The following is a 15,021-nucleotide window of genomic DNA, read 5'->3' on the forward strand; positions in this document are numbered from 1 at the left end:
AAAGCTTAAGAAGTGAGACTGCTGCATCCCACTCCCCATCAATGGTAATATACTGTTTTTTCCAGCTTCAACACGTACAATAAAAAAAAAAAAAAAAAAATAATCGAGACCTTTCAATTTCGGGAATATTTTAGAAATTTGAGTTTTAATCTATTAGAAAAAACTATGTAGCTTTCTAGCAAATTCACTCAGTAACAGTCACTTATGCATTACGAAAGGAATAATATTTTAAATTAAGAAATATTCGGGTACGCTGGAAACATGCTAAGAGGAAAATGCTAGAATTTATCACTTCCAAATATGCATGAGAAACAAAGCACAAGTAAAAGCATGGATTCCAAAGCAGTTAAGTTTACTCAAGATGGCAAACTATTGCAGGAATCAAACATTTTCTTGAAGTTTTTCCTAAGTTTGGGTATACTTAAGTATTTCTGATCCCACAATATCCTGTCACAGAGCAAGCCTGTCACACTTTGTCTGTTAACTGAATGGCCTGAAATTTAATCACCGAAGTGCCCCAGGTTCTCATGACATTATTTAATCAAAAAGAGAGATGCACAGAACAAACTGCATATAGAGAACTGACAACTTACTCCACTATTGTGTCTCGGTCTGCGATATCACCAAGAACCATGCGCTGTATTATACTGTTGTGCTCCTCCTCAGACAGATTTTTGTACGATACAAGAGGAATATTGTACTTTGTTGCAGGAGATGGATCAACCCCTTGGAGCCATGCATGGTTTTCAATCTCTTCCAAAGATGCCCTTCGCTTCGGGTCTCTCTGCAACATCCGTGTAATTAGACTGTGAATAAAAAATAAATCTAAAAAAATGCACTCGCGTTTTTTAAAAAAGCAGCTCTTGTATGAGCAACATTAGGAAGACATTGTCTGCTCTCAGTTCACATAGATCTTTAGAAGTCTCTACAGTAAACAATGTGATGGGAAATTATTTAGTCTCAAAGACACTTCAAATATTGCTGAAACGAAACAAATCATTTACCTATTAAAAACTATAAATATCATAAACACTGCAGTTTTCATTTACTGTGCTTAGATTCTTAATCTGATTTTTCTGGTTTGTTTCTTTTTAATAGGTCTTATAGGGCAACTGTCACAGATGGCCTATTGGCTAGTCAGTAAAGTGATAGAAATGTAAATTTTTATTATTGCTGCTGTCAACAAGAATATGGAATGGCAAGATAAGCAGAAATATTTTATTTTGCAGTAGGTATCAGACACTGGAGTCTTCAGTATCCTTGGAAAAAACTGTGATCTGTTCTACCCACAGAGAAAAACAAACAAACAAACCAATACACTCTCTGGGATGATGTACTGACAAACCTGCTAACAGGTTGATACTGAGTTTTCACAAATGCTGGAAAGGAAGAGCATGAATTCCCCAAGTAAACAGAAAAAGATGACTTGATTGGCATAGCACATCTCTGTTCACTTACTATACATGAAAAATTCTTGGGGAAGGTATGTTTGGCTTCGTTCAATAAATATGGATATACAGTTTTGATGCCAAGGTTTCAATGAAACTTTATTGTTCCAGCATGTTCTCCAGTTCTCACACAGAGCTTTTTATTGCACTAACTATACTATATAATGCAACTTCAAACTGCAAGGCCACACAACTCACAAAGGCAATCACAATTCTTTTAATTTTTTTTTTTTTTTTTTTTTTTTTGGTGTGAGATGATGTATGGAATCATGGAGGTTATTTCAACCTTCTTAAAAAATTCTACAGTAAACAAAGAACACCACATTTATTCTTAGTAGCTGTGGTCTCTGCCTTTACCAAAAGGAAAGGGAGGATGAGACACAAGAGCCTTGAGTTTCTTTGCTTTTGTTAATATTATGACAGAAAGAGAACAAACTACATACTTAATCTGACTTTTTTAGTAAACTACACCTGTAGTAAAACTGCACAAACGTACCACATGTGCCTCCTTCTTTAAGCTTATTTATGCATCTCGAACCACAAATGTTTTCGCTCCAAGACGGATGTTTAAACATTCCCAGAGTTTCTTCCCTAAGACAACATAACCTATAGAGGACCTGGGTAACTGATCGTACATCAGCGATGCACCACATAGAGAAAGCAGATCTACTTGGACATTTAAGCAAATTAGTGTTAGCCAATATATTCAGCAGAAGTCTGCAAAAGTTGAGTTTCCTGGCCTCAGCACAGCATGCAGCATCTCAAGAGATGTATTTGATACAGTTCACTGATAAGAGCTCTCTCTTAACCTCTTCCTATATTTTATTTTAAACCTCTTCCTGTATACTGAGCTCTTCAAGTTGACAGCAGCTTTTCTGTCTTACTGGAGATACTAGACACTAATGACATGAAAGAAAACCAGCTATGGCACAGAATTATAGAATTATTAAGGTTAGAAAAGACTTCTGGGTCCAACCACTAAACTAGCACCACCATGCCCACCACTTAACTATGTCTCTAAAGTGCCACATCTACATGGTTTTCGAACACCTCTAGAGATGATGAGTCCATCACTTCCCTGGGCAGCCTGTTCCAATGCTTGACAAGAAGTTTCTCCTAATATCCAGTCTAAAGCTTGAAGTCATTTGCTCATCCTACCACTTGTTATCTGGGAGAAGAGGCAGACCCCCATCTTGCTACAGCCTCCTTTCAGGCAGTTGTAGAGGGTGATATGGTTATCCCTGAGCCTCCTTTTCTCCAGGCTAAACAACCCCAGCTCCCTCAGCTGCTCCTCATAAGAGGAGCTTGTGCTCCAGACCCTTCACCTGCTTTGTTGCCTTTCTCTGGACTCGCTCCAGCTCCTCAATGTCTTTCTTGAGGGCCCAGAACTGAACAAGCACTCAGGGGGAGTCCTCACCAGTGCTGAGTACAGAGGGACAATCACTGCCCTAGTCCTGCTGGCCACGCTATTGATGGTACAGGCCAGGATGCTGTTGATCACGTTATGCATTAGATTCCTGGACCACACAGATGACAAGTGAAGAGAGGAATGGTCATCATGACCACAGCTGTAAGGGATTTCATTCTTTGTCAAATAACAGAATTCTAGATGCTACTCTAGTTTTTTGACTGGACCAAATTAATTTTTCAAGCACTTACAAATGCATCTGGGCCTTCATATTGAAAATGAAAAGATACTTTACTGCAGATTAAAGAACCCAAACAAACAATGTAAAAGTGATGCAACTGGGATATATATTAAAAGGACTGAAGAGGTCATTAACCAATAGGGAAATATGGAAAATACTGCAACATAGGAAAAAAAATAAAAAAGCTCCAGTGAACACTGCAGGAAAAACAATACATCGAAAAGAACCATGATTCCCAAGTGGCATACAATATTTGCAGGCAGAATATTTTTCTCCCTGGATTGCCCAGAATGTTGATTTGGAGTTGCAATTTCAGTAGAGATGAGCAAAACTTGCTTTGTAATATCCATGGCTTTTGACAACTTATTTTTTGGACAGAAATTGATAGGAAGCAGTACCTTCTTAAGCCCTGCCACTAAATACTGTCAACATCTGGTAATTTGTCCAGCAACAGAGTTAGCCAAAGGCAATCTTCGATCCTTTATAAAATTAAAGACAACTGAGAGACATAAAAGAAGAGTATCAAGGAGTACTCCACCCCGATAATATGGTATGGGGAACTCCCAAAGGTGGTGAAAGTCCACTTCTATGGATGCTTCCAAGTTCTTTAGTACTCTACTTACTCTTTACATTCTTTGGACACATGAGGCGGCACTGTGTATTTGCAGTCCATTATCATAGTCAGAGTTTCACTGTCGTTTGCTTCTTGAAATGGTGGCTGTCCACAGACCAACATGAAGAGGATGACTCCCAAACTCCATATATCTGTAAATATATAGTACATACTTTAAAAAGAAAAACAACTGTTAAGGATACAGATATAATTATCATCAAAGCCATGAAATATTCTTGAAATGCATACAGGGCTGATTACTACACTCTTGATTATGAGCATTACTTACAGAAATTGCAATTCCACTCAAGTACAAAATACTGCACTTCCACTGTTTGACAGCTTTTATAGTTTTTGAGGGGAAAAAAAATCAGAATTCACGACTTCAACAATGTATAACAGTTTGAGATACATTAACACCTTTGACAGTGTTAGATAAAGCTGAAAATAATTTGGTCACTCGTTCATTACCCTTTTGTTAACAGGTAGGCATGGGTTATTAAAGAGATCTGTATTCAAAGCACATTCCTTTCTGAAGGACTAGCATAAACTTTTCTCTATATTGTTTACATGTTACTCTATGATGGAAGAAATTACAATTAGTAATTAGTTCAATAAGACTGATTTAGCTATGTTTTCCCTTCAGTGGTGGTGTGTTGCTTTAAAATGTGTTTCTTCCAGTGGTAAGTAAGAAATTAGATTATGTAAAACCAACTTCTTCTACCAATGATACCACAAAGTGTGGGGTAGCGGGTTTGGGTGTAGCTTTGGGGTTTTAAATATCCAAACATAACAATTAACAATGATTTCTACTACACTCTGGGAGTCTTCTTGTTTCCTTCTAATTCCTGCTCATGTAAAATAAACACTTAACAACTTTCTTGTTCCCCAGTGAAATGACATACCAAAAGATGAAAAAGAAGCACTTCAGGGCATGAAGCCCTGTAGTTGGTTTCTACTTAGTGCAAAAGCTAATACTTAGTTCAAATCTTTATTAAGAGTCTGCCCAAAAGAAAATATTTCTTAAGTCTCATTGCATTCAGTACAGGAAGTGTAAGTATTGAGAAATGTATCATATTGCAGAAAAATAAATAACTCGCTCCAATATGTGCTTAGAAAAAAGGTCACATTCAAACTTCAGCTACAACTCCACGCTCTGGAAATTTCAGTTGCAATTTTGGGTCTTACGCCCTTAGCATTTCACAGATCTGTGTCCAGAAGAACCAAGCAGATAGCTGAGGGTGAGAAATGATCAGGCAGCCATCTCCTGAGGAAAGAGGGGTGAGCAGCTAGCAGCGGCCTAGGAAGCAGAGCACACCCACTCTTTCCTGGCAAGGCTTGCAAGAGGGAACCACACTAAATTATCTACTCAACTGCATCTTGCTTTCTGTGTCCCATTCAAAATACTCGACATGCATTTAATGCTGAAGGATGGCTACAATTTTATTCAATAACCTAAATCACACAGATTCATCCCTAGAACAATTACTCATTTTGCTAGTTACAACCCATTCTTCATATGGTTTAGCTGACAGAGGAATAGAAATACTACATGGTAATTTTCTTTAGAGCTCTAATTTGTAGTAAGTGTATGCTATTAACTCGGACAATTACTGGATTTCTGTTAAGCTACTAGGGCCTCAGTCCTGTAGGTACTGAGCATTTTGAGGCTGGTACATCACATCAGGTATACCTGCAAATGCAGCGTGCCTATTCCCCATGTTTACAGATTCAATAAGTGCTTTAATACTTTGGTAGCCTGGTGCCATAAAGCTGGTGTTCTCGAATATAGGATTTTAAAAACCCTCATAAGACAGAGAGGCAGTTTCACCTAAGAGGTCCACCTCTAATTTTGTAAGCTACTTACATCTTTCTCCTGCTGTTTAGTTTCAAAGCAGCCAAAAGTTTTTGTGCATTATCTATCTCCCACCATACAACTGATTACAAGAAGTTTTTGCAAGCACAAAAGATGTGAATTTATACATTTTATAAGTAATCATCTTTTGAATATCAATGTCCTTCCTAGATTTTTAACTGTGTCTAAGATCTATTTTGTGACATGATCTATTCCAGTATTTTGTTCAATACTCCCCCCACAACAAAATGCTTCATGTCTCCTTTTAGCATTAAGTATTTTAGAAGAGTCCACATAGTTTTCATTATTACAGACAAATTATATTTGCTATAATAAAACAATAAATATTGGCTAAATTTAAGCCAGAAGAAAAATACTGGGCAAAATATTGAGCAAAATAATTAAACCGTAAGTTAAATAAGCATATGAAAAGTTTAAACAGAAGGAAAAAGACAATATTGTAAGAAATCAACCTTAAAAACAATAATACAGTCCTGAGGAAAGGACAGTAATCAAAGTAAGACAACAATTAAAGTTCCACGAACTCATTATAGATAGGGAAACTCTACCAGACCTTGAAATTTCAACTGCATTGAGCAGATACTGAACGTCCTTAAGTATTTTCTGTTACAAAGCAGTCTCCTAATCTGTATTCTATTTTACACACATGGCTTCTTCTCTGGGCTATAGATACACTTCACTGTATTTCAATTTGAAAGGATATGTGATGACAGGTACAGTTTTAGTTTTCCAAAAGTTATTTAGGTAAATATGTATGTACATTTTCTTTATAAAAATAAAAAACACTTTTTAGAAGCAAAATCCAACGATTCTCTAAATGAAAAAAGAAAAATTACTATTCTTTGCTAAAATACAGTGTCTAGTTAGACATCAACCTGTATGTTTTGACAAATAAAACAGTAATTACTGATTAGGTGGGACATAACAGAGAATTTTGCAATCTTTTTTTCACTTGTTAGTATACTTTGTACTCTGTACCCATGTGTCTTTCCAGATAAGAAGGGCTGCAAATGGTAAAATGAAATCATTTTTTTTAATACAACTGCATGAAAAACAGAAAACAAACTCTTGCTAATAATGAAATATCAATCATGCTTTGAACTGCTACTGGATTTCATTGTATCATGCATTTTGTTTAATGCACAAAATATACACTAAAAGGGAATCATGCATGCAGAAAAATTTTTGTTAGAAACTAAAAATAGTGCTTTAGACCTTTTGACCTTGTCATATTATCTAGATACTCTTATGCTCTCAGTGAAGAGCACTAGGGCAGCAACAACCACATTTTACCTCACTCTTACACACTACAGGCAAAGTTATTATTTTATTATTATCCTTTTCTGAATAATGTGTATTTCGTTACCCTGCCAGCATTGCAGACACTTATTCTGATGTGACCAACAAATAACAGTGGACAGCAACAATTACATAGCTTTTATTCTCATCCTATTTTTATAGCTGTGGCTGAAGATCAACTTCACTGCACCTACAGCCAAGGTGACTAAAATGACTCAGCTTGGAGTGTCACGGACAGAGCTGAGCAGTCTAAGCAAACTGAAGAGTATGCTAATAACCAGGAATCAAGAAAATAATGTGCCTAAGAAAGTCTAGTCTACATGTGAACATTGAAAAATCACTGGGACACTTAGTGCAGAGCTTATTATGTCAATAATAACAGATGTCATCTTCGCAACATCTTCACAAGCCCTCCAATATTGTATTATAGCAAGCCTCTCCTCCTTTATGGAAGCAGAGCCAAGCCTTTGGATTTCTCCAGGTGTACTAAGAGAACACATTCAAGAGTTCTGTCCTGCCCTCTCCAATTGAGGGGCTGCTCCCTTGTCCCCTCTTCTATGCCACAGTTTAACTAGACCAAATCACTTGTTTGCAACTCCTCATGCAACTAAAGACAACCAACCAGATGACAGATGCAACATCTGTAACAAGACTCTTTCTGGTCCACTGCAACTTGCAACCTTGTTAAAGGTACAGGTACAACAGAAGATGCACATGTTGCTACAGACACATTTGCTTACAGAAGTTTTTGACACTCTTCGAAAAAGTTGTGTGACCATCAAGCTCAGTCCTATGTTTTGTCATCAAGCACTTCAGGCAACAATCTGTGGGTGTTTGTTTAAAAAAACAAAACAAAACAAACACTTAATGAATCACCACAATCGTGAATTGCAACAATCAGGAGGGTGTTCCCAGCAGCTCAAGGGAGGTGACCCTTCACCTCTGCCCAGCACTGGTAAAGCCAGACCTGTAGTGTTGGGTCAATGCATATAAGCACATGAAAAGAGGGTGCCCAGTGGCAGGACCAGAGGTGATGGGCACAAACTGCAACACAGGAGGCTCCCACTGAACATCAGGAAACACTTTTTCACCATGACCAGGGTGACCAAGCACTGGCACAGGCTGCCCAGAGAGGCTGTGGAGTCTTCACCCTTGGAGATATTCAAAAGTCTCCCGGACACTGTGTGGGGAACTGTCTCTAAGTGCTCCTGCTTGACCGGAGGATTACACCAGGTGACCTTCAGAGGTACTCCACCAGAGGAGGCAGCACCAACAGGAAAACTATGCTTCCTTTTGCCCGTGAGAAGCAGCACATCCTAGGTGTCCATTTGAGAAACTGAAAGCATGACAGCCCAGTGAGAACTAAAATAATGTTGACAGCATGAACACACAAAACTTGAATGTTCCATTTAAACCAGCACAGGGCTGTCACAAGTCTGCTATAAAACAATTATTTTTCACACCTAACATCAAACATAAAGAATAGTAAGTGTAAAGGAAGCAGTAAGAAAAGCTGACATAAAATAGGAAACAAATTTTCTAACTTATTTTGAAATATACAAATCCTGCAAAAACAATGGAAAAATGGAACCGGTATATAACAAGTGGATTACTCACTGATATTTTAAATTACCACAATTATTCAGACAACAGCTGTGTGCATTCCTAAACAAAATTTGAACAGTAAAAACATTATCTTGCCCTTCCCAACCTACCACAAAATTTCATATTGGTACTTTTTCCAAAACACAATGTTGGATGAAATAAAAAAAAAAAAAAAAATTTTTTTTTTTCTGGTAGATCTCAGTTTCCAGGACAACAGAAATCTCTGCAAGTTTTGCATTATTAAGTTTTTATTTTGCATATATTGAAGACAGTTTTAGCTTGATAGGTAACAACACCAAAAATGGGAAATCATCTCCTCCTGGTAAAAGGGATACATAAACTTAAGAGTTAAAACTCTTACTTATTTGTGGTGATGTGGTTTGAAGCTGGCTCCCTGCCAAGTCTCCAAACCTTACCATTTGTAAATCTCTCTTCTAAATTTAAAAAGGTGACATGCAGTCCCAACACACAAATAAGTTTAAACATGTTGGTCTGCTAGTCTTCAGCACAATTCAAAATCCAAGGTTTAGTATCTGAAGTCTTCAATGCAGATATTCCAAAATAATGAGTTAATACCCACATACCCTTTTGAAAGATTTAAAAGATAAATGACAGTTAAATGACTATATGGTACATAAATAAGAAATGCTGATGTTTGGACCCGATTTATTAATTTTAAACCACTCCATACTTGCAAAAACAAACAACCAAAAAAAAAAATCAATCCTGTATATCTACTTTCCACTTTTCTCTACTGGAGATGTATAGCTGCATATTTTTCAGTCAAATTCAGAAAATATACTGCACAAAACCTAAAGAAATTAAAATGCCTTCTCTTTCAAGATACCATTTTTATTCACCTATTTCATGTAATAGCCACAGTTCATTCTGGAGAATTCTTCGTTTCCAGAATAGTACCATCTGGCTGAAAGATACAAGACCCATGTTGCCTTTCTCTTAGAAGAACTAGTAAAGGAGAATCAGAAGTTATTTTATTATAGTGCATATTTACCGAATTTTATTTTTTTACACAAAGCCACACACAAGAATGTTCCTTGCCGTACTGTTCTGTGCTGCCATTATCAGCACTGCTCTATTAATCTTTCCTATTAATAAAGGGAAAACTCATCATCTGTCCTCTGGATCCCAAAAATCTAAGGACGATGAAGATGGTTTGTACTCGACTGATCAAGAGCTTTGATCAACAGCTGGTTGTTGAGATGATTTCTGCTCACGTACCAGGTGTGGCAAAATGGGCATAACTCCTGCTGGGGAGACCACTTCCATCAGCAGAGCACAAAATGGCACCTTGATCTTTCATTTCTAAGTCCCAAGGATTTACAAAAGTGTTTTCACTCAAACCAAGCAAAAGCATCAGTCAAGACACAGTGATTCTGATTTGGTCAAAAGCCACCACTGCGACAAGACAGTCGCGTGAGCACATTAGAAAGATGCTGGGGCAGCAATGAAATTAAAAGCATGACATCTCAAAGCAAGGCTTCAAAAAAAAAAAAAAAAAAAAGTAGTGTCTCTTTATTAGACCAGCTAATAACTGGGGAAAGGAGGAAGAAAAATAACTGAGAGCTTTAAGAAAGAGAAGTTTTACTTTAGATCTCCACATACTTGTGAAAGCATACTTTTTTGTTTTTTAGTGAACATGGTCCTTAAAGTATGTTCTTAATTTTATATACCTTATCAACTCAGGGCAAAAATCTTAGCTGAGACAGTTTCCTGCTTTCACACATTATTAGAAACTGTAGATACACAATTAAAAGCAAATAAGACAACATCTACTTACACTTTTACCCAGTCACTGAATAGCACTGGCTCACTAAAAGGGTCACACAAGCACCAGAGGCAAAAATCCCCCCACAAAGTAGAGTGAAGAACTCTACTGATAGGACCTGAAGGCAGAGCAAAACTGTTTCTTTGAGACCTGTCAAATAGGCTGGACCATTTTAAAAAAAATCTCACCTTCAGTTCAATGCAAATATGGTTTGACCTACAGTATACACAGTAAAGAACTCTGCAGAATCTACCTCTCCTCCATATCCCTGATACACCATTTTAAGATAATGTATTAGCTATGGTGCTGTGTTAACGCTCAAAAAAAGTTACCAGGTTTTAGACAAAACTTTTAGATTTTGTAATAAATTTACTGTTGGATAGTTTAAACACATAAAGGAACAGGTTTTGTACACAAGGCTCCTGGGCCAACAACTCAGCATACGCTTTCATATGTACTCCCTTCTCACAGCTCAGAACTCACGTGCCAGTGCCAGTTCTAGACTGGAGACCTTTATTTTAAGGAACATAGGGCAGAGAAGGATTACAGAGATCCACCTGAGCAGATTTAAACAATAACATCTAAGAGCAGATTTAAACAATAATTTATTTTTCACAGCTTCAAGTTCTTTTGCTACTCTTAGTTATTACCAATTAGCAGATGAAGGCTTTATGAAAACTGCTTACTTCTCCTCCCCGTCAATGGTCATTTAATTTGCTCTCTTTAGAAAACTGATGGAAAAGTAGAAATTAGGCCTGACCTGTGGCATGATAGGCCTGTAAAACTTCAAATTATTATGGTGAGGGAAGGCACAGTTCTATATTGCAGTGGCCAAAATCACAGCCTCTTTCAAAAGCACACTGAAGACCCCAAGATGCAATTTTGCCTTTAAATTGGGTACTAGTAACTTGAAACTGTCATTGCCATAACATGAATAAAATAAAAGCAGTAGTAGCTAGCTGCAGTAACTTTTTTTGTTTTCTAAGCCATTAAATAATGTTGATCAGGAAAGGACTGTGAACCATGACAACCAGGGCTGTTTATATGCAACTTCCTTACATAACTTGAAGTCACTGTCATAGAAACCAAATTACATCATTAGCTGTCTCTGTTACCAGTCTTAAACACAGGGTGGTCAAACATCTGTCATGTTCAAGTTTGTACACTGAACAAAGCATATCCATATTCATCTGCTCCACCACTGAGCTGCACTTTACCATTTCATTAGCCACTTACTGCTTTCTAAAGTTCCTGATCTACTAAAACAAGCACTTCAGATTTCAAAAAGTTACAACTTTAATGACACAGGGGATCCTTATAGCTTCAGATTCACTCAAATTTCTACTGTTCCTCAGAAGTCAGACACTTGTCACACTTTATATATGCTACGTGAATTTGTGATTCTAACTAAAAACCCATACTAATTTTGGAACAGACAAATTTGCATTTACATACATAAAGTAAATTGAATCAGTTTATTGAAATTGTTTATTTCAAACCTTGATGGGAAAAAGGGCTGGGTTTTTTTCCCCTCCTAATTTAAATTTAGAACTGCTTCACAGTTTACACAGTGTATATTGCTCAGCTAAGATGGATCTTTCCACAAAAGTCTGCTTCTTCAGCAATGATTTGTAACATTAAGTTGAGCCAGGTTTTATAAATTTCTCTTCGCAATGTTTACTGTAACAGCTGAACATTATAGTTATCTTCTACTAGAAGCCATTTAAGCAAAAAGGAAACATCAACTTTTATGGAGATGACAGATATGTTTATTTTGCCACTGCAGAGGTATCAAGAGACTGGGTAAATGAAGGATGGAAATGGATGCCAATTTCCAAGATGATGGACAGTTACTCTAACCACCATGTTAAGACATTAAAGAGAATGTTACCACCACTGCCACAACCTCTTCAGAGCAGTTCTGTGGAATAAAGCCCAATCCACAGAAACCTATTGAATACAAACCTTGGAAGACTCAACACATCAGCACTTCAGTATCAAGTTCTGTTATGCAAAGCTAGATAGGAAAATTCTATGTAAAGAATTTACAGATGTAAAGATCAATCTGCATCTCTGCACTCTGGACATGTTCAGGACTAAGAAGCAACTGAGCAGTACCTGCAGACTACTCTTTTGAACGCAGACACAAAAACCCCATCATGAACTACTTTATTTTTGCAGGGTTCATTGGGCTCAGGATCAGGTACAGGCTGGTAACTCATAAGGATAAGTGGCAGGCATGCTTGTTACAAGTTGAAATTCAAGCTCCTGCTCACAGCATAGGCTATGGAAAACTGAATGAACACTCAGATACGTAGCATAGCTTGGCATAATTGTTTAAAGAGCCAAAACACAGTTTAAGAGTAAAGACTCATATAAGAAGTGAAAATTGCAGAAAATAAGCCTTCTACTAGAAATAGTGGTGAAAAATTACCTACTACAGTACAAAAGATAAAAGCTGGTATCATACCACTGAATTGTTTGAATGGTGCTTGTTGATATACTTGTGCTTCAAAAGGAGAATAAGAAAAGTATTTCCACCCTTGTATAAACTAGAAAGCTTTAAAAAGTTGCATCCCTTGCATATAAAGTCAGTATCAAGATAGCACAGAATAACTGTGTTAACGATTTCAGCATTTCTACGTATCACGAGTATTTTTACACTGTCATGTTTAAAGACTGCTGGCAAATCTGGAATATGGTCAAACTGGACCAGTTGTAAAATCTGAACATAGGTGAAGAACGAAGATTACTTTTTCATAGATATTCAATTTTTTGCTGACTGAACTATTCTTTCATTCTTTAATTTTTAATGAAAAAGGCTTTGAATAAACTTGTATACTGACCTTTCTAGTTCTTAGAGGTGTTACCATCTGTTAATTCAACCTTTTTTTTTTTTTTGTCTTTGTAAAACAGGATTTATTTTTCCCTTGCAGAAAGCTGAGGAAGAGAACATGCACAACTCAAGGCTAATATTTTCAAAATTAACATGCAGAACTGGATTTTTTCTTTGTTTTAAAGCACCATAAATCCGATCAATATTACTATTAGGAGACAGAGCAGACAAGAGAATTAGAAGAAATCTTCTCCTTCCCCCATCCCACCAAAAAAGAGCATAAATAGCAAACGGCATTTAGCAAATTATTTTCCTAATTAGCTCATCTGCCTGGCAAAACAGTCTGTTCTATATAAGTTATTTTATTTGACTAACACATGATCATCCGTAACTAGTCTTATCTTCGGAAGCGATTCTTATTTTCATTCAATCTGGCAACTAGTACTGGTATTCTGGAGGCCTCAACACAAGGAAGACATGGACCTGCTGCAGCAAGTCCAGAGGAGGCCACAGAAACGATCAGGGGGCTGGAGCACCTCTCCTATGGAGACAGGCTGAGAAAGCTGATGTTGTTCAGCCTGGAGAAGAGAAGGCTCCAGGGAGATCTTAGAGTCCCTTCCAGTACTTAAAGGGGACTACAAGAGAGCTGGAGAGGGACTTTTTACAAGGGCATGGAATGACAGAACAAGGGGAAACTGCTTTAAACTGAAAGAGGGCAGGTTTAGATTAGGAAGTTCTTCACTACAAGGGTGGTGAGGCACTGGAATGGGTTGCCCAGAGAAGCTGTGGATGCTCCATCCCTGGAAGTGTTCAAGGCCAGGATGGATGGGGCTTCGAGAAACCTGATCTGGTGGAAGGTGTCCCTATCCACGGCAGGGAGTTGGACATACATGGTCTTTAAGATCCTTTCCAACCCAAACCATTCTGTGATTTCATGATTTTTCCCTGAAATCAATAGATGGGTTTTGCTGGTTGAATAAAACTATTAAAATACAAACAGTTCTTTTGTTTTCTAGTAACTACTGCATCTCAAATTTTGGTAAGAATATTTTAACAAAAAACACCACCACTGAAAGGTCTTACTGAACACATGCCACTGCCTGTATTCCAAAATAGCCTGGTTTACTTCAATTCATTAATTCTGCATTTAGAAATGTATTCTATCTCCTTTGCTTTCTGTTGTTTAGTCACAAAAAAAGTTACTGTATCTATATTAAAAACCCAAACAAACCCAATGTTTTCTGCATGAATTCCAAGACTACTACTCCAGAAAATAAGTAGCCAGGTTATAAAACAATATTTATTAGTTAAATATAGAAGGAAGCTTTTTTCTATATAAAACATGTTCTCAAAATCATTGGACATATCAAAGCCTAAACAGCACATACAGCTTATGCACGTGTTTCACTGCAATAATTTTGGTCTTTTTGGTATATAAAAACGATTTGCCCCTGCTATCTTAAAAATCAGTTATATTTTCTGATTGACTACCTTTTCCTAAAGGTTCTAGCTGTACAATGTATTGTAATTTATTTATAAAAATTAACATCTTATTACAGCTTTACACATGAATGCAAAACTTAGGCATCTGGTATATAACTAGGTAGCACACCACTGATTGAGGTTGTGTTGCCAAATTAGTCAGCCATGGGCTGAACATAATTAATCTGAATATTTGTTTAAAGATGCATGAATGTAAGCTTCCTGGCTGTGGAGATGTATTCATCATAATGAAATCTTGCTCCACAATGGCACTTTGAAATACTATGAAAACAGTTGTCCCATGAACACTCCAAGATGACTAAGAAATAACCCTATACTCAAGTTACAGTTTAGCTGATATGGCAGTAATTGAAGACTTATCTTGACAGCTTCTCCTCTGTAGTTTCACTCAGATAAACCGTTCTTT

General features: G+C 37.1%; 1 protein-coding gene across 1 annotated transcript in view; it reads right to left on the reverse strand.

Annotated features, from left to right (window-relative positions):
- The window catches only part of SNRK (SNF related kinase), a 41,910-nt gene that overhangs the window by 8,520 nt on the left and 18,369 nt on the right, over positions 1-15,021 (reverse strand). Inside the window, exons 4-5 of the mRNA XM_017817952.1 lie at positions 3,721-3,862; positions 594-806 (exon numbers count right to left, since the gene is read on the reverse strand). Coding sequence (XP_017673441.1) covers positions 594-806; positions 3,721-3,862 — 355 coding nt within the window. The remainder of the gene's footprint in view (positions 1-593; positions 807-3,720; positions 3,863-15,021) is intronic.

Source organism: Lepidothrix coronata, unplaced genomic scaffold, assembly GCF_001604755.1.
Source record: "Lepidothrix coronata isolate B3197 unplaced genomic scaffold, Lepidothrix_coronata-1.0 Scaffold64, whole genome shotgun sequence".
NCBI lineage: Eukaryota > Metazoa > Chordata > Aves > Passeriformes > Pipridae > Lepidothrix > Lepidothrix coronata.